The 21,161-nt window shown below is 37.6% G+C and overlaps 1 protein-coding gene across 1 annotated transcript in view; it reads right to left on the reverse strand.

Annotated features, from left to right (window-relative positions):
* The window catches only part of MMS22L (MMS22 like, DNA repair protein), a gene marked incomplete at its 3' end in the record, with an annotated part of 141,699 nt that extends 136,342 nt beyond the window's left edge, over nt 1–5,357 (reverse strand). Inside the window, exons 1-3 of the mRNA XM_079716921.1 lie at nt 4,859–5,357; nt 4,086–4,264; nt 2,897–3,022 (exon numbers count right to left, since the gene is read on the reverse strand). Of these exons, the coding sequence (XP_079573047.1) occupies nt 2,897–3,022; nt 4,086–4,249 (290 nt within the window). The 5' untranslated portion in view covers nt 4,250–4,264; nt 4,859–5,357. The remainder of the gene's footprint in view (nt 1–2,896; nt 3,023–4,085; nt 4,265–4,858) is intronic.
* Nucleotides 5,358–21,161: the final 15,804 nt, after the last annotated feature.

Here is a 21,161-nt window from a genome sequence, read left to right on the forward strand (position 1 = left end):
AAAAAATGTAAGGTGAGAATTAGTTTTAGAATAGTTTAAAGCATGCAACAATTACACAGTATTTCCAAATCTTTTACACAGCTTTAATGCCTCTCATTCGTGAATAATGCTTAACACTTCATGAATGTTTATTACTGTCAGCTTCAGGTAGTAAAGACTCTGAGAGAAAATAAAACATGTCTTTGACCTCCCAAAAATATCTACTAACAGCTACATTTATCTCAAAAATTATATATATAGATTTCACCATCAAGAAGATACTGTTTATATCTTTAAGAAGTTTAAGATGGTTATATAAAACATCCTAGGTTAACAGTTATATAATGAAATGTTAAATTGTATCATATAGTTACACAATAGGAGTTCTGAAGAGGAATAGAATATGTAATGTAGACTAATCAGGGGAAGTTTTAACTTACGATGTTCCACCTTAATTTCTGAGAATAATCTTCTCTTGCCATTCTTCCTAGTTGCCTTTCAGCTCCTTAAAGATTGAGCCACATTCATAACTTATGTCCTGGGTAAGACTCAACTCATACTATAATGTTTAGGACTATACAGAATCACTCACACAGCCTATTTTCCCAATGAAACACATAATATGGCAAAGGTTCCATGGGATGAGGGTGAGAGGAGAAATCCCTCCAACTTTCCATTTTCATTTAAATGTACCATGTATACATTCTTTTTTTAATTATATAAGTTTCAAGTATACAGCACTATAATTCCACATCTGTGTACACTACAACATGATCACCACCACAAGTCTAATTACTATCCATCACCATACCGTTGACTCCCATCACCTTTTTCACCCACCTACTAAACCTCTTCCCCTCTGGTAACCACTGATCTGTTCTCCATATCTAAGAGTTTGTTTTTGTTTTATTTTGTTTGTTCATTTACTTTATTTAGATTCCATGAATGAGTGAAATCATATAGTATTTGTCTTTCTCTGTCTGACTTATTTCACTAAATATAATACCCTCAAGGTCCATCCATGTTACTGCAAATGGCAGGATTTCACTCATTTTTAAGTCTGAATGGTATTCCATTGTGTGTGTGTATATATATGTGTGTGTGTATATAAATATTTAAGATTCCTTCATCCATTCATCCACGGAAGGACACTTTGGTCATCTTCAAGTATTCTTTGGAAAAATATCTGTTCAGATCCTCTGCCCATTTTTTAATCAGATTTGTTGTTGTTGTTGTTGCACTATATGAATTCTTTATATATTTTGGATATTAACCCCTTATATTAACCAAACATATGATTTGCAAATTATTTTCTCCCATTCAGTAGGTTGCCTTTTCACTTTGAGGATGGTTTCCTCTGCTGTGAGTACCTTTTTAGTTCGATGTAGTCACATTTGTTTATCTTTGCTTGTTTCCCTTGCCTTTGGAGTTAGAGCCAGAAAAACATTGCTAATGATGTCAATGAGGTTACTGCCTATATTTTCTTATATACATTTTATGGTTTCAGGTCTTATATTCAAGCTCTTAATGCATCGAGTTAATTTTTGTGTATGATATAAGACAGTGGTCTAGTTTCATTCTTTTGCCTATGGCTGTCCAATTTTCCCAACACCATTTATTGAAGACTGCCCTTTTATTGTATGTTCTTTGCTCCTTTTCCATAAATTAATTGTCCCTATATGTGTGGGTTTTTCTGGGCCCTCAATTCTGTTCCATTCACCTATGTGTCTGTTTCTATGACAATAACATACTGTTTGTTTACTATACCTTTCTAATACTGTTTGAAATCAGAAAGTGTGATGTCTCTAGCTTTGCTCTTCTTTCTCAGGATTGTTTTGGCAATTTGGGATCTTTTGTGGTTCCATATAAATTTTAGAATTACCATGTATACATTCTTTTTTTTTTTTTTTTTTGCGGTACGCAGGCCTCTCACTGCTGTGGCCTCTCCCATTGCAGAGCACAGGCTCCGGACACGCAGGCTCAGTGGCCATGGCTCACTGGCCCAGCCGCTCCGTGGCATGTGGGATCTTACCGGACCGGGGCACGAACCCGTGTCCCCTGCATAGACAGGCGGACTCTCAACCACTGCGCCACCAGGGAAGCCCCCATGTATACATTCTTAATATATTTTGGGCTAATAATTTGCCTTTAATAAGTGACTCCAAATCTAAAATCTGAATTATGGACTGGGTTTTAATTAATAATGAAGAATTATTTTAATTTCGTTAATTGTGATTATGAGGTAATGTTTATGTTTAAAAAATAAGTTCATATTTTTAAGAGATACATACTGACGTAATTAAGGGTGAGATGACATGATGCCTGGAATTTGCTTAACAAATACTTAAGCCAAGAGTAGAAGGATAAGGACAGATGAAGGAAATGTGATAAAACCTTGATGTTTATCGTAACTGAGGGAGGGTATATGGAGGTTCGTTATACTATTCTCTCTATATCTGTGTATGTTTGAAACTTTTTATTAAAAATTTTTTAATGTTGTCCAGGCTAATCATATTTCTATTACATATTCTATTATAGTCTGAAAAATATATTTGGAAGTCTGAGTTCATTCTCTAAAGATTACTGAAAAATTATGACTATTAAGCAACAAAAGTATTTTATTTTTCTTCCAAAATTATGGTATAGTTCAAAGCCTAAAATATTTGTCTTCAATATATGATGTCAAATACAGAAGAATAAAAATTCTGAAAATCACTAAAAAAGAACTCATTAAAACCATTACTCCATCAAACATTATTGCTTAATTGTTGTTACTGATAAGATAATCAAGTAAGCAGTAATCACAACTCTACAGGTGCTTTTGTAATATCAGTATTAGAAACCACCCAGCAATGTAACTTAAAACTGAAAAGCATCTACACTCAATGGCAGTTTTAAAATAAAAGACAAAACATACCTCAAGAGATGAAAGAGAACTCTAGATGAATTCACTAATGCTGTTTCAGTAACCCATTGAATGCCAAATATTTCCACTGTATCCTCTTCAAAATTAGTTGGTAAAGGATCAAGATTCAAAATCAGTCTGAAATGAAACTCTGATTTAATCTCATAAAAAGTATGCTATATCCCATACTATAGCATGAGGTTTTTTTGACATTATATGAATCCATATTACACATGACATGTCAACAATGATGTTATAAAGTAAGGAAGTGCCTTGGTACCTTGTATCTCAGTAATAGTACAACTGGACTGTATTAAGAATTCAACCCTATACTGTGATAAAAAAAAAAAGTTTAACTAAAAAGCAATGTAACTTGAGGGAAAAATGTGGAAAGGGGTCTAGGGAACATACTTTCATCTGTTTTCAACTGTGGTCTTCAGTTGTAGAATTTCACCCTTTGAGGGGACATTTAATTTTTAAAACAGTTAAAAGGTATTCTGAGCCATGTCTAAAAAAGGGCATAATCAAGTTGAATAATATCCTTTAAGGTCTCAAAGAAGGTACAACTGTAATAATCAACAAAAATGGTTTCCTTTCTGACTGAAATTGCCTCAGCAGGTATTTCCAAAATATTTCAGCAACAGCAGTTTTACTGCAAATATGTGTATACACCTGTCCAAGACAAGAGCTTTGAGGATAACATTCCTGTGAACTTACATAATCTGGAGCATTTATTAGAAAGTTAAAAAAAAATAAGTTTAAAGGTTTCTATATGTTTAAATATACAGAGTGAGAAGACACTGGGGCAACAAAAAATGTGCATGTCTTAATTATTGACATGCTTCAGAATATTATCTCATGTTTTAGAAGGAAATGGGACTTCAAAAAGCCCAGGTAGTTCAGAATTCACTTCAAGTAAATTAGTGCCCGGCTCCTTACTCCAAAGCTGAGGCAGCAGTGAGGTCAGAGAACATCAGGTAACAAGAAAGCTCTCCTTGCAAAAATCTTTCAGGTGTGCTCTAACCAGGAAACTAACAGAGCTAATAGCTTGCATCTGTATGATATACTAAGCCGATTTACAAGAACATTGCCTGATGAACATTAAAGTTTAATGAACTTAAGACATAATTAAAGAACATTCCTAAACAGACTGATAAAAAATCTGAATAGGGAAAAACAAAGTTTCCGATTTTTTACCTACCGCTTAAGAGCTCCGCTGGAAAGGTAGGACTCTCCAGAAAAATGTTTTCCTCCTCCTCTGTTGTCAAAATCACAAGAAAAGCAAGGGGGTTTGCACCATTCTGTCTCCAGCTCCAGCTCCAAGCTGTCGGTCAGGAACGTCGACGCAGCGGGACAGTTATCCATTGTTTACTTCATGTCCTGAAATGTTTGGGGTTCATTATTATTATCATTAAGGGCTCCAAAGAAGTTGTGATGAGATTCCTGTAGGTGGGGAGGGCCGAGACATTGGGGGTGACCTCAGAAAGTTCCCCAAAAGCCGCCACCACCACCCCCCCGCACAAAGGAAAAAACGAAAGGCCAATCCTCAACAACTCTCCCCCCCACGAACTCCCCCAGATCAAGGCTGTCAGAACTTAGAATGCACCCCCGACCGGCTGTGGCAGTAACTTAAAATCTCCTCTACGTCACACCCTGCAGCCCAGGGCAGGGTGAAGAAGAAAAAAATGTTGGCAGGACAGATCTAGCTGCACTTCCAGTGCCCGCCTTGACCTGCGCCCTCCGCTACGTTACTAAACCGCACTGAGCCAGTTTCCCCGCAGTGTCTGGAACTGCAAGCTCCCTCGCAGACTGCAGGCGAGGATCAGTAGGGCCTGGAGCAAACCCCGACTTCTCCCGGCCGGGGGCAAGCCCCGCCAGGTCCGCACAAGGCAGCGATCCGCGCGGGCCGGCCAAAGGGCGAGGGGAGCCGGTGTCCTGCGCCCCCGGGCGCCCCTGGTTTGGTGCACGTCGTACCTGCTCACACTTTCAGTCCCAATGATCCACCCTGGCGGTCCCGACCAGGGCCAGCTGGTCCGTGTGGTCTAAATCCCCAAAAGGCGAAATTCCCGCCAAGGCGCGCCCGCGCTCAGAAAGGGAGGGGCCACGGAGCAGCCCGCCCCCGGAGGTCCGCTCGCGAGGTCTCCGCGGGAACAGCCAGAGCTCCGTAAGTTCTCGCGAGAGTCTTCCAGTCGAGGAGTGTGTTTGGCGTTTTGCCGTTTTTTTCTTTCTGTTTTTTTTTTTTTTTTCTCCTTTAGTAGTTTTAATTGGTACTTTGGGCCGAAAGGCTGAGCCTCACCGAGAAAGGAAACTGAGGCTAAGGTGAGCAAGGCTTACGGACCGCGGTGTTGTCGTCCGGCCGAGCTTGGCAAAAGACCTCTGCTGAAGTGAGTCCCAGGCGGGTGTTTGAGGGCCGCGCCGTCCCCTCTTGTTCCTGCCCTAGTCCCAGCAGCTCTTTTGTTGAGGTGGAGGATGCCTATTGTTCATGGATTGTGGGCAAGGCAAGGCAAGTGCAAAAATGAGGTTAATCCAGTGTGTGGAAGCACTGAGTAGGTCACGTGATACTTGTTTTCCGTATTAAAAAAAGTTTTTTTAAATGACATATCTGGATAGGTTTAATTTTCTTAAACTTGGACGTGTTTGTAAAGAGTACACTTAAGGCATTTTTGTCTTTTTTTCGACCGTGGGGCTTGTGGGGATCTTAGTTCTCCCACCAGGGATCCCACTGGGCGCCCCCTGCAGTGGAAGCACAGAGTCCTAACCACTGGACCACCAGGGAATTCCCATTTTTATCTTTTTAAAGTGTTCTTTAATTCTACTCTTCAGAAGACTTTTCAGTCTAAGTCAGATAACACATTTCAACTGTCTTAAGTTCCAAGAAAAACATGAGAATTTCTCATTTAAATGTCCTGCTATAATTTGAGTATTCCCCATTGCCCATTTCTCCCAGTTTGTCCTAGGTTTAATTATTGCACAAAGAACCTATCAAAACTTTCCTCTATTCAAACCGAATACCGCATAGTTTCTGACAAATAGGATGAGGTGGGGAAAAATAATATGATCTCTATTCCGAGTACAACCTAGGGACCCTGTGTTGGGTGCTCTGTCTCTTATGCTCAGCCTGTATACTGTGAGACTTGATGCTTTGTTGGGAATCAGTGCAACTCATTAATGGTTCATGTGGTGTCTCTAGCATGACACATAGTGTCATTTATGACAATCTTTAGAAAATAGTGCCTAGGTATGAGAATAGCGGGCTGTGACACTGAGTTTAGGAGACCTGGGTCAACAGATAGTCATTGTTACTTCTTCCTCTATTCAAAATCCAAATAGACCCCTTTTTCCTTTTTCAAGTGACTGATGTTGAGTGATCAATTTGGTTAAACCAGTGAGTGGAGTGGGAAGAACTAAATAAGTTCTCTGAAATAACTTAAGCTAGTACTATCATACATATTATATCAGTAAGAATTTTTCCAAAAAAAAAAAAAAGAATCTCCATCACATAATAGATGGCATGCTCAAGAGAGGTGATTGAAAGGTGCTTAATGAAAGGGCAGTTTACAAAGATGTGGATGGTATTACCAGAAAACAAAAAGTGATGGTGAAGCACCCAGAAATAATCAGAGAGCCATTATTACTTTTAGGCCTAAGGGGTAAGGGAAAAAGGGATTGCCAGGGCCCAGGGAAACTTACTGCTGTAGGAGACAGCCACCGACCAGGTAGCCACCTATGGTACCTTAATGGAGGAGCATAGTCAGTGTCAACCTGAACCCAACAGGAAGGAGCTAGTAGGATTCAGTACAGGCAGACCTCATTTTATTGCAGTTTGCTTTATTGTGCCGCCCAGATAACTGTGTTTTTACAAATTGAAGGTTTGTGGTAACCCTGTGTCTAAGAATTCTATTGGCACTGTTTCTCCAGCATTTGCTCACTTCATGTCTCTGTGTTACATTTTGGTAATTATGACAATATTTCAAACTTTTTCATTATTACATTTATTATAGTGATCTGTGATCAGTGATCTTTGATGACACTATTATAATTATTTTGGGGTACCACTAACCAGGCCCATGTAAGAAAGTGAACTTAATTGTTGAAATGACAACAAAGGATTTAGAATATTACATAAACTTAGCTGATAAAGCAGTGACAGGGTTTGAGAGGGTTGACTTCAATTTTGAAAGACATTCTACTGTGGGTAAAATGCTATCAAACAGCCTTCCATGCCACAGAGAAATCATTTATGAGTCAATCAATGTGGCAAACTTCATTTTGGTCTTCTTTTAAGAAATTGCCACACCTATTCCAGGCTTCAGAAACCACCACCCTGATCAGTCAGTGGCCATCAACACTGAGGCAAGACCGTCCACCAGCAAAAAGATTATAACTTGCTGAAGGCTTAGATGATGGTTAGCATTTTTTAACATTAAAGTATTTTTTAATTAAGGTATATACCTTTTTTTAGACATAGTGTTATTACACACTTAATAGACTACAGTATAGTGTAAACTTAACTTTTATGTACACTGGGAAACCAAAAAATTTGTGTGACTCACTTTATTGCAATATTTGCTTTATTGTGGTGGTCTGGAACAAAACCCACAATATCTCCAAGGTATACCTATACCCAAACCTCTTTCCCTCCACACTGCAATGCCACCTGGTGTCTCTCATTGGCCAAAACCAACCTAAAAGCAGAGGGCAAAGATGTAACTTATAAAGTTCAGGCTCATGGGGTAGAGTCCAGACTGAAGAAAGATAGAGAGTGAATCTGACAAAAATGAGGTCAATTTTATCAAGAAAACAAAATATTAAATATATATATATATATATATATATATATATATCAAGTAACAGAGCTTCAATATACAGAAAGATAAAAATACTATCACTTATAGAGGAAATATTCAAGTCAGTAATTACAGAGATCTCAACACTCCTCTCTCTGTAATTGGTGGAACAAGTAGACAGAAAATTAGTGTAGATGACAAGACTTGAACAGCACTACCAACTTGACCTAACTGACATTTATAGGTGACTCAACCCAGCAATATCAGAATATACTCTTGACACATAGAACATTCACTAAGATAGACCATATTTTGATCCATGAAATAAATTTCATCAACTTAAAAAGGTTAGAAATCTTACAAAGGATATTGTCTGATGACAGTGGAGTTAACCTAGATATAAATAACAGAATGATATCTGAAAAAAATCTCTAAGTATTTGGAAATTAAGTGACATACTTGTAACTAACCCATGGATTAAAGACAAAATCACTAGGAAAATTAGAAAATATATTGAAGTAAATGAAAATAAAAACACAAAGTTTATAACATTAACTGCTCACATTAGAGAAGAGGAAAGAGCTCAATTCAATAATTTAAACTTCTAAAGAAACTAAAAAAAGTGAAATAAAATGAAAGCAAGTGAATGAAGGAAATAATAAAGAGTAGAAATAAATGAAATGAAATGAAACAAAAGAAGAATAGAGAAAATAAATGAAACCAAAAGTTGATTCTTTGGAAAGATCAGTATATTGATAAACCCTTTAGCCAGACTGATCAAGAAAAAAAGAGAGGAGACACAGATTACCCATATCAGGAATTAAAGAGATGTCATCACTACCAAGTCTACAGATATTAAAAAGATAGGGGTATTAAGAACATCTTTATGCAATAAACATAAATGAAATGGACATTTTCCTTGAAAGACACCAACTTCCAAAGCTCACAAAAGAAGAAAAAGATAATGACTATCTCTGTATTCATCTTAGTAATTTTAATACTTAGTTTAAAAAAACTCACACACACATCACACACTTCTTACAAGAAAACTTCAGGACCAGATGGTTTTACTATTGAATTCTCCCAAACATTTAAGGAAGGAATAGTACCAATTCTGTACTAACTCCTTCAGAAATTAGAAGGGGATGGAATACTTCAAAACTCATTTAATGTGGCCAGCATTACACTTACATAAAAACTTGACAAAAATGAGAAAAAGGAATACAATTCAATATCACACAAACAGAGGCAGAAATTTTACCAGGTAAAATCTAGCAATACGTAAAAAGGATGACATATACTCCTGGGTGCCCATTCTCGCCACTATTATTCAACATAGTTTTGGAAGTCCTAGCACAACAATCAGAGAAGAAAAAGAAATAAAAATAATCCAAATTGGCAAAGAAGTAAAACTGTCACTGTTTGCAGATGACATGATACTATACATAAAAAATCCTAAAGATGCCAGCAGAAAACTACTAGAACTAATCCATAAATTAAGTAAAGTTGCATGATACAAAATTAATACACAGAAATCTCTTGCATTCCTATACACTAATGATGAAAAATCTGAAAGAGAAATTAAGGAAACACTCCCATTTACCACTGCTACAAAAAGAATAAAATACCTAGGGATAAACCTACCTAAGGAGGCAAAAGAAAGACCTGTATGCAGAAACCTGTAAGATACTGATGAAAAAAATCAAAGATGACACAAACAGATGGAGAGGTACACCATGTTCTTGGATTGGAAGAATCAATATTGTGAAAATGACTATACTACCCAAAGCAATCTACAGATTGAATGCAATCCCTATCAAATTACCAATGGCATTTTTCACAGAACTAGAACAAAAAATTTTACAATTTGTATGGAATAGCAAAAGTAATCTTGAGAAACAAAAATAGACCTGGAGGAATCAGGCTCCCTGACTTCAGACTATACTACAAAACTATAGTAGTCAAGACAGTATGGTACTGGCACAAAAACAGAAATATAGATCAATGAAACAGGATAGAAAGCCCAGAGATAAACCCATGCATCTATGGTCACTTAAACTATGACAGAGGAGGCCAGAATATACAATGGAGCAAAGATAGCCTCTTCAGTAAGTGGTGCTGGGAAAACTGGACAGCTACATATAAAAGAATGATATTAGAACACTCCTTAACACCATACACAAAAATAAACTCAAAATGGATTAAAGACCTAAATGTAAGGCCAGATACTATAAATATCTTAGAGGAAAACATAGGCAGAACACTCTTTGAAATAAATCTCAGCAAGATCTCTTTTGCCCCACCTCTTAGATTAATGAGAATAAAAACAAAAATAAACAAATGGGACCTAATTAAACTTAAAAGCTTTTGCACAGCAAAGGAAACCATAAACAAGATGAAAAGATAGCCTTCAGAATGGGAGAAAATATTTGCAAATGAAGCAACTGACAAAGGATTAATCTCCAAAATACACAAACAGTTCATAAAGCTCAATATCAAAAAAACAAACAACCCAATCCAAAAATGGGCAGAAGACCTAAGTAGACATTTCTCCAAAGAAGACATACAGATGGCCAACAAACACATGAAAAGATGCTAAACATCACTAATTATTAGAGAAATGCAAATCAAAACTACAATGCAGTATCACCACACACCAGTCAGAATGGCCATCATCAAAAAAATCTGCGTACAATAAATGCTGGAGAGGGTGTGGAGAAAAGGGAACCCTCATGCATTGTTGGTGGGAATGTAAATTGATATAGCCACTGTGGAGAATAGTATGGAGATTCCTTAAAAAACTAAAAATATTACTACCATATGACTCAGCAATCCCACTATGGGGCATATACCCAGAGAATGCCATAATTTAAAAAGACACATGCACCCCAGCGTTCATTGCAGCACTATTTACAATAGCCAGGACATGGAAGCAACCTAAATGCCCATCGACAGACAAATGGATAAAGAAGTTGTGGTACATATATACAATGGAATATTACTCATCCATAAAAAGGAATGAAATTGGGTCATTTGTAAAGACATGGATGGACCTAGAGACTGTCATACAGAGTGAAGTAAGTTGGAAAGAGAAAAACAAATATATGTTAATGCATATATGCTGAAAAAATTGGCATAGACGATTTTATTAAATTATTTAATTATTAAATTAAAAAATTGGCATAGACGATCCTATTTACAAAGCAGAAATAGACTTAGACTTAGAGAACAAACGTGGCTGCCGGGGGGGAGGGAGGGAGGGTGAATTGGGAGATTGGGATTGACATATATACACTATTGATACTATGTATAAAATAGGTAACTAATGAGAACCTACTGTATAGCACAGGGAACTCTACTCAGTGCTCTGTGGTGACCTAAATGGGAAGGAAATCCAAAAAACTGGGAATATTTATATACATATAGCTGATTCACTTTGCTGTACAGTATAAATTAACACAATATTGTAAAGCAACTATACTCCATTTAAAAAAAAACAGGATGACATATGCTAAGAAAATCAGGTTCATTTTGGGAATACAAGGTTGGTTCGAATTTTAAAACACAATTAGGGTAGTTCATTATATCAAAAGACTGTTAAAAGAAAAATCACATTGTTACCTCAATATGAAGAAAAACGTGACTTGAAAAATTCAATATCAATTCATGATAAAATTTCTCAGCAAATTAGGAGTAGAATAAAATTTCCCTAACCTGATAAATGGCAACCATGACAAGCCAACTATTAACATCATGAAAATGAATGTTTTCTTCCTAAGATTGAGGACTAGACAAGGATGTCTTCTTTCTCTACTTCTATTCAACATTGTACTGGAGGTAACTAACCAATGTAGTAAAGTATGAGAAAGAAAGAAAAGTCATATAGATTGGAAATGAAGTAGGAAAACTATCATCATTCTCAGATGACATAATTATTTATGTAGAAAATCCTTATGTAGAAAGCATCTACAAAAACAGCTAATAGAACTAATAATGAATTCAGCAAGGTGGCAACAGTGTTCAATGTCACTATACAAAATAAATCGTATTTTTATAAACAAACAATGAACATTTAGACATTGTTAATGGCATCAAAAGTACTTAGAGATAAATTTAACAAAACATGCACAAGATTTTGTATGCTGATTGCGAAATATTGATGAGAGAAGTTCAAGAATACCCAATTAAATAGGTATAGCATGATAATGAATTGGAACACTCAATATTATTAATATTTCTTCTGACGTTTATCTACAAATTCAATGGAATGTTAATCAAAATCCCAGGGAGCTTTTCTTTTGTAGAAATTCACATATGCTTTCAGAAATTGATATGGAAATGAAAAGGACCTAGAATAACTAAAACAATTTTGAATAAGAACAGTACTGGCAGATTCAGAGTATCTGATTTCAGGACTTATTATAAAGCTACAATAATCAAAACAGTGTGGTATTGGTCTAAGGATAGACATGGTCAGTGGGACAGAATAGAATTCAGGAATAGACTCCCATACATATACAGTCAATTTATTTTTGGCAAAGGTAATTCAATGGTGAAAAAACAGTCTTCAACTGTTGGATACTGATACACTAAAAGATGAAGTTCGACCTTTACTTTGCACTATTTACAAATTTTACCTCACTATGGATCACAGACCTAAATGTAAGAGCTAAAATTATAAAACTTTTGGATATTCAGAGGACTAGGAAACAGGGAAATGCCAGCCAAGAAAGGCAAGAAGTAAGACCAGTTCTCAGGAGAAAACTCAAGTGTGTTCAGTGACATCTGTCACAAAAGCCAAGAGATTTTCATAAAAGAATGGATAATCTATATCAAATGCTACCGATAACTGGAAAAATAAGAGAAAACAAGTTAACCATCGAGTTTGGCAAAATGTAGGTTATTACTGATGTTGATAAAAGCCATTTCAGTTGAGTAGTGGTGGAGGGGTTGTTAGATGGGAGTGGGTTGGATAGAAAATGGGAGGTGATTCAGCAAATATAGAAACTTTACCCAGGAATTTAATTTAAAATAAAGCAGAAAATTAGGGCAGGAGGGAGGTGTGGGGATCCAGAGATGGTGTTTTGAAGATAGGAAATATTAGAGCATTTGTATGAGGTTATGGCAATTATCAAGTATAAAGGGAAGAGTTGATGATACTGAAGAGAAGAGGAATGATTGCAGGACTGCTGGCATTGGGAAGACAAGAGGGAATCGTATTTACCACACAGATGACATATTGGCCTTTAACAGGATCAAGGACAATTCTTAATTAACAGAAAGAATGGGAGGTATATAGATAAAGATAGCCAAAGATGGTGAAATGGGTGGTTGGAGGTTGAAGTACATTTTGTTTTAGTAAATTTTGTTTTCATATATATTCTTCATGACATATTGACTTAAGTGAGAAGAAAGAGTGGTTGTTAGAGATTTGAGGAGACAAAAGATGTGTGATGGTCATACTGTTGAGTTAAAAAAATGTATTTAGCAGGGAAGCGTAGTAGGAATGTCTGGGAGTGTTGAGTGACTATTTCAGATTTGTAATTTAAAAAATTGAGTTCAATTAACATAGTTTTGTGACTTTCATTGTTTTGTGATTTCTAACAACATTCAGGAGGGGGTACATATGATAGAATTTGAATATTATATTATTAGTAAACCCATTCTGATTTGCTTTTTTCTTTTAAATATTTTAACAAACCATCTATCATCCATTTGATAATCTATTATTATGTTATCAGACTAAAAATCAAGCAATTTAATATGAATGTCATGTTTTTAGTAGGGAAACTTTCCATAAATTTGACTGAATATAATATTATACCAAAGTTAAAGCCCTCGGTTTCAGAAATTTTATCACTGTTTTAATGGAAATCTTTTTTAAAGTTTAAGAGCATTCCCTCATAACTTAAATGAAACCAAGGATCACTTTACCTCTTTTATAGTAACTGCTCATACACCTAGAATTGGATTCAGTATTTTAGTAAAATCTGACCAATGGTAAATCCAATTTTAATGATTTTATACAATTCATAATTATGGAGGATACAGTGAGATAGCTAAATTCAGTTATGGCTTTTAATCCTAATACTGAAAATATTAGAGTATCTCTATGAGCAATCTTTTTTAAGTGTGTATACAACACACCTTCAGTTGACTTTCTGTCAACCTACAGTATTTTATTACACTAATTTTGTGCAACAAATAATGAACTCCTAATGTTCCAAGTGCTTCTGGAATAGATATCATGATTTAAACTCTTCAGTATTGATGGGGAGGTTTAGTTAGTTGAGAAGGAGCAACTTTCCTGTATAGTAAAAGGAATTTTCAAGCAGCTGTTCAGAGCATTGGGTCATTTATAATGGCATACATCATATAGAACCTTAAATAACTAGACCAAAGAAAATTTCATTATTGATCCTCATTCATTTTTCTGTATGTGTAGCATCTTCCCCTCTTGCATGTGTTCTCATTCCATTTCGTTTTACCTCCAGGAGCTTGATTCATCAATCACCCTTCTTCTTTTTACCTTCAACGTCTTTCTCTCCCCTGTCTTCTTTCCCTAACCCTACTGTGGTAGGCATGTCTTCCAATAATCTCTGTCACCTTGTATTCATGCCTTTGTGTAATCTCCCCTTGAGTGTGGGCTAAACCTAATTAATGACTTGTGCCTAATGAATAGAATAAAGCAAAAAGTGATGACTTGTCACTTCCATGATTAGGTTACAAAGGCTGTGAGTTCCATCTTGCTAGCACTGTCTCTCACTGGCACTTCTTCTTTCTTGCCTTCTCAACTTGTTCACTTTGATGAAGTAAACTGCCATGTCAGAAAAGACTACATGGCAAAAACTGAGAGCAGACTCTGGCCAACAGCTAAGGAGGAGCTGTGGCTCTCAGTCCAACAGTCCACAAGGAACTGAATCCTGCTGACAACTATGTGAGTGAGCTTAGGAACTAGATTCTTCCCCCACTGAGCCTTGAAAAAAATGACAAGGCCTTGGCAGGTGTATAGAATTTAAACCAGTCTAAAAAGGGGTCTGACCTTTGCTTTTAGCTTCTGGGAAGTAATCTCTAAGTAATCTTTGTAATGTTATGTCTGATAAGAGTGTCTTTTTTGCCTGAGGGCCTTGGGTCATACTGGACAGTCTGCCAATATGATTTGCGGGGGCTGGCCATGCCCCAAAGACCAACATTATAACTTGGGGCGGGCCTTTGAGTCATAGGATATCAGTCAACCTGGAGACTGAGATCAACCCTGTGGGTAGCCACTTGATCATGCTTACATAATGGAGTCCCAATAAAAACTCTGAACACAAGCTTGGGCAAGTTTCCCTGGTTGTCGGTACCATGCATATTGTCACCCATTGATGCTGGGAAAGTAACGTGTCCTGGCTTCTCTCTGGGAAAAGACAATGGAAGCTCCACATTTGGTACCTTCTCAGACTCTACCCTTAACATTTCTTCCTTGGCTAATTTGAGTCTGTATCCTTTCCCTGTAATAAACCATAATTGTGAATATAGTAATTTTCAATGAGTTCTATGAATTTTTCCAGAAAATTATCAAAACTGAGTGTGGTTTTGTGAAACCCTGAACCTGCAATTGGTGTCAGAAGTGAGGGCAGCTTTGTGTAGATTGTCTGTCCCCTAACTTCAAAGTTCTCTGAACTCTTGTAGCAGCATTGCTGTGAGCTCACCACCAGCTGTGGCTGGTACCTTGATTGCAGCCTCTGAAAGACCCTGAAGCAGACCCAGCTAAGCCATATTCAGATTCTTGAACTACAGTAACTATGAGATAATAGAATTTGTTGTTTCAAGCCACTAAGTTTTGGTATAATGTATTACATAGCAATAGATAACTACTATAACTACTAACATGAAAGAAAGGAAGAAGGAAGGAAGGAAAGAAAGGAAGGAAGGAAGGAAAGAAAGAAGGAAGGAATGAGGGAGGGAGGGAGGGAGAGAAGGAGGAAGGAAGGGAAGGAAAGAAGCCCCACAAGCCATACTTGTGAATATCTAAATAGTCACATTGATTCTGAGTCCAACTAAGTGGTGCTAAGCTCCCTTCAGGTCTCACTCTATATTTTTTCCAGACTGACCTATTCACAGACACAGTTTCAATTACTAATTCTTTACAGATTATTTAAAATTTATCTTTCTATTCAAAATCTGCCTCTGAGTTGCAGACCTGTAAATATGCTACCTATTTAATATCTCTGCATGAATATCTAAAAAACCCTCAAATTTGATGTCTGATAATGAATGCATCTTTCTTTCTCCCAAGCCAGATCCTCTTACAGAAAGTTCTATCTTTATGAATGGCATCATAGTACATTTCCAGTAGAGAATGTCTGAAGCCTTACTAGTAGTCTACCTTGACAACCTTGTCTAACATCATCCCCATACTCATTCCAACACCAAGTGTTTCCAATTTTACTTACCTACCTCAGAATCCATCTACTTATCTCCATATCCATCACTACCATTCAAACCAGTTATGAGTAGCTATGAATACTCTTACCAAGAATTACAATAACTTCATAACTTGTTAACCAGCATTCACCCTGCATGTGATATCCTCTCCCCTTGTCTTCTCTACACTTCACCCAAAGTGATTTTTTCCAAAATGTTAATATAACACCAACCTCTACCCTATTTTTAAAATAACTGCTCTTAAAGGTTCAGAAAAAATTTAATAAGATCTATAAGACACTGAATGTTTGACTCTTAACTACTCCGCCCTAGCCAAACCCACTCTTGTCTGCTCCAGCCTCACTGGTCTCCTTTAAGTTCCTCCTACCTTCCCACAAGGCCTGTGTACATGTTGTTCTCTCTGCCTTCAATGTGCTTCCTTCCCTTTCTTAGCACTACTGCACATCCTTCACATCACCTCCTCAGGGAAGTCTTCCATGACCTCCCTAATTATGCCAACTCCCTCTATTATAGGTACCCATGTAGCTCACCACAGGTGCAACTTTATATTAACATATGTAATTATTTGGTAATATTTATATCCTGTTCTACACTGTAAGCTTCAAGAGAAGAGGAACCATGTCTGCTTTTACTTAACATTATACCTTCAAAACTGCATCTTGAGGATGTTCAATAAATGTATATTAAATGAATGAATGTATATTAACTGAGTGAATGTATTGTTGAATTGGTTTTTAGGTATGGTAGAAAGACCCAGGATGATTCTCTAGATAGATCTGATTTCAAAGCCTGTTTCATTTTCAGTTTGTACCTTATACGCTTATTGTGGCAATTACATTAAAATTGTAACTAAGGTTTCCAACATAGTACAACATGAACCCTCTGGCCTCCTTTCATGTCTACCTGAGACCTAAGGGCTGGTATAAGGCAGAAGGTAGCACTGAAGCATGTGGTGATCTGGAGGTTGTAAACCCTGGTCAAAGACGTATAAACACACTAGTAAAAACATATGCGAGTCAAGAAAAACACATTTCTAGGCCAAGTTGGGCTTCTGGCTGCCAGTTTGCAATCCCTGAATCTAGTCTATATCACAGTACCACTGTGTGAATGAGGGTGGTTTGGAAAGCACTTATTTTAAACTGTTTTGTGCCCTTTGCCTCCTGCTTCTTAACATATCTAAATGGTTGTATATAGAGTTAGAAAGAGGATAGGGAATAGGACACCTTAATTGACAATTCCTCTAAGACAACAGGAAATGAAGGAGGGGTGATTCTCCAAAGCAAAAGCGGGGTGTTGTTACCAAAGGAAGGAAGATGAAATGCTGTACAGGCAAAGCAGCAGATGCCTAACACTCCTTTCCCCTTCTCTGCGTGGTGGGATTTGCTTATCTCCCCATACGCCACTTATATCACTGCTGTGCTGTCACTTCCTACCAAAACATCTCCATGACCAGGAAAAATAAATTATTCTCTTTTACATTTGTATAAGTAATAAGTACTATATCATCACCTTTAGTGTGCTACAGCAAAATAGCTGTGATGTATCTGCCTGTCTCTTAGAGGCAGCTTCCTCCAGGGAGAAAGATTCTACCCCACAGAGAGCATACTGCTTCCCAGTCTGCTGCTTTTCTTCAGTTACCCAGTTCACTCTTTTCCTGGTGCCTACACGAGTTACAGATCCTTAGGCCTATTTCTAACTAAGACATTTGTAATTTTTTGTTTAGCTCAGGATATTTTCTATGATCTGCCTTACAAATTCCTCAAATCTGGTCTTCTGGCACCCCACTTCTCTGTTCAAAGACTATACCGAAGATTCTATTCTTTCCTAAACATCCCTGAAGGTTCTAGTCTTTCCTAAACATCCACGGGTTAGATTTTCATGTCATACAAGTAGAATATGTAACTTTTATACATAGAATAAATACACAAAATAATATATTTCATATACACAGAGTAACTGTGCCATATCTGTCTCCTCACTAGACTGTAAGCTTGAGATTATGTCCTCAGCACCTAGGATAGCACATGCATATAGTAGGCCCTTAAAAATAGTAGGCCCTTTTGACTAAATGAATGAAATGTTGCCTCTTGTGTTTAACTATCAATATTCATCTTTTTATAAAAAATCTTTCTTATTTTATTGAGGTGTAATTGACATGTAACATTGTATTAGTTTCGGGTGTACAACATAATGATTTTTTGTTTGTTTTTGGCTGCACGGCATGCAGGATCTTAGTTCCCTGACCAGGGATTGAACCCACGCCCCCTGCATTGGAAACGTGGAGTCTTAACCAGTGGAGCTCCAGGCAAGTCCCAAATCTTTTTGAAAGTTGTTGTAATTATACTTTCTTAGTCTTGCAGTTTGAGCTGAGGCACCAACCTGAGAAAAATAACTATAACCCAATATTCTAACTGAGGTGCTAGATCATTATTGCAAAGTAGGTAGCCAAAATTTGCTTTTATCAGCATTAGCTGATCATCCACCTTTAGTCTATATATAAAAAAGAATTCACTAGGGACTAGAGTTTTAAGAGTGAGGACTTCTTTAGAGACTAAGTGTGGAAGTGTTTTCCCCCTCTTTCCTCAAGCCAAGTGAGGAGAACTTCAGGAACCACTTAGAGAGGCTGGCCTCTATCCCCTGGCATTTGGGGGCACACAGATCTCTGTCTCAAAGCTGACAGGTCTGAAAGCAGAAGATTGGCTGGTGTGGCTCATGGTGGCAGGGCTAGGAGAGAGTGCTGTGGAGGGAGTGAGCTGTACTGCCACTGGGGTGAATAAATGGTGTGTGGCTCCTGAGGGAGGGAGCCAGACCTGAGGTGTCTTGGGAGGAAGATTGTGAAGAGGACTGCCTGAAGGGCTCAGGTGACACCAAGAGGCTAGATTCTTCTCCCATACAAGTTATAACAGAATATTGAGTAGAGTTCCCTGTGCTATACAGTAGGTCTTTGTTGATTATCTATTTTATATATAGTAGTGTATGTATAGATATATGTATATGTAAATATAACTGAATCACTTTGCTGTACGCCTGAAACTAACACAACACTGTAAATCAACCATACTCCAATATAAAATAAAAAATTAGGGCTTCCCTGGTGGTGCAGTGGTTGAGAGTCTGTCTGCCGATGCAGGGGACACGGGTTCGTGCCCCGGTCTGGGAGGATCCCACATGCCGCGGAGCGGCTGGGCCCGTGAGCCATGGCCGCTGAGCCTGTGCGTCCGGAGCCTGTGCTTGGCAACAGGAGAGGCCACAACAGTGAGAGGCCCGCGTACCGCAAAAAAAAAAAAAGTAAATAAATAATTTAAAAAAATAAAAAAATTAAATAAAAAGAGGCTGGGGAGGGCACGGAAAGTCAGGCTCTGGGGGGCAGTCATTCGCAGTTGTCAAGGGGACGTGCAAATCTCTTCCTTGCTTAAAATCTTTCAGTGGCCTCCTACTGTTCTTAGAGTGAAATCTAACTCCTCCTATTTGTGATTTGACCCCTTCCTATGTCCACCCTCCACCTCTTTCACAAATCATCAGCCATACTGGCCTTCTCTCAGTTCCTCTCACACACTGTATTCTTTCCTGTCTCAGAATGTTTGTGCAAGTTGTGCTTTATGCCAGAACTGAGTTTTTTCTCTTGCTTTTTCTAGGCCTGGCTCCGTTTGTCCTTGAGATCCTGACTAAAACCTCTCTTCCACATAGAGGCTTCTGTTGAACCCTCAATTTAACATAAATTTCTGTAATAGTTTGAGTTGGGCAAAGCTGAAAATGACATAAAACTCAGAATAACTATATCTTAACAAGAAAAAACATCTCCTTTTCCCATGAAAGTCATGGAATCAACCTAGACCTGATAGTTTTATGTGGTTTAAGGATTCCAGGATCCTTATATCTTATGTCTCCACAATGTGTGGCCTCAATTTTAAGTTCTCTTCATGGTCCATAAGGGCTGCTCCTGTTGTAGCCAGCACATGTACATTCCAGCTGGCAGGAAGGAGAAAAAGGGGGAAGGGCATGTATCCTTTTAAGCTCAATTCTAGAAGCTGCTCATACTACATTCACTTACACATATTGCATCATAGAGCATACTTGGAAACAGTTAACACTCACCCTCAGATGTGCCTAGGCATTTCACCCAGTTTCTGACCCACTTCAGTACTTCCTTGTTCTTAGCTTAGCTCTGTCACATCCAGCTGAAAGTTAGGCAAGCTGGGAAAGACAGTCTTTATCCTGTCACTAAAATTAGGGGACAGGTTAAAATAAATATGATGGGCAACTGGCAGTTGCCCCCACAGACACCCATCAGTTTTATTTTCTCACAACACTAAGTTATAGAGGCTAAAACTCTTCTCCCTCATAGAAGTCTTCTTTGATCGCTCAATCTAAAGTAAATTTCTATAATATTTTGGGTTGGGTTCAGCTACAAGTAACAGAAAATTCAGCAAGAAAGTGACTTCACAGGAAAAAGGTTTCATTATCTTTCACATGAGAGTCATAATCATTCTAGGGCTTGCGTGGTACTCTGTGGTATCAAGAAAGGGAATGAGTTAAATTTCATATCATTCAATTATATTAGTTATATTAGCACACTATAGCCCATGGGCCAAATTTGGCCTGCCACCTGTTTTTGTAATAAAATAAAATTTTATTGAAACTCAGCCTCACCCATTAGTTGCCATATTTTCTATGGTCCCTTTCTCACTACAGCTGCAGCGTTGAGGGTTGCAACTAAGAGTGTATGGTCCACAAAGCCGAAACTATTTACTGTCTGGCTCTTTATAGAAAAGAATTGCCAACCCCTGAGTTACATTAATAAGTTTGTTGAATAACATCCATTTAGAGGCATCAAGTTCCTTGGAGCTTTAAGAGTGTCCCTCTGAAAGCCAACAGTTATAAGTAAAAGTGTTTTAAATACGTTCCTTACAACATACTTTTTTCCTCCAGTATTTTCTTTAATTTTCTGTTTTTTTTTATGGGAGGTGAGTAAGATGAAGACTTTTTGATTTTTTTCATTTGGAATTGTTTCCTGGCTAATCCTCATGATGCTACCAGAGCAGGAAGGTACTTTAGAAGTC

The sequence above is a fragment of the Hyperoodon ampullatus genome, assembly GCF_949752795.1.
Source record: "Hyperoodon ampullatus genome assembly, chromosome: 12".
NCBI classification, from domain to species: Eukaryota; Metazoa; Chordata; class Mammalia; order Artiodactyla; family Ziphiidae; genus Hyperoodon; species Hyperoodon ampullatus.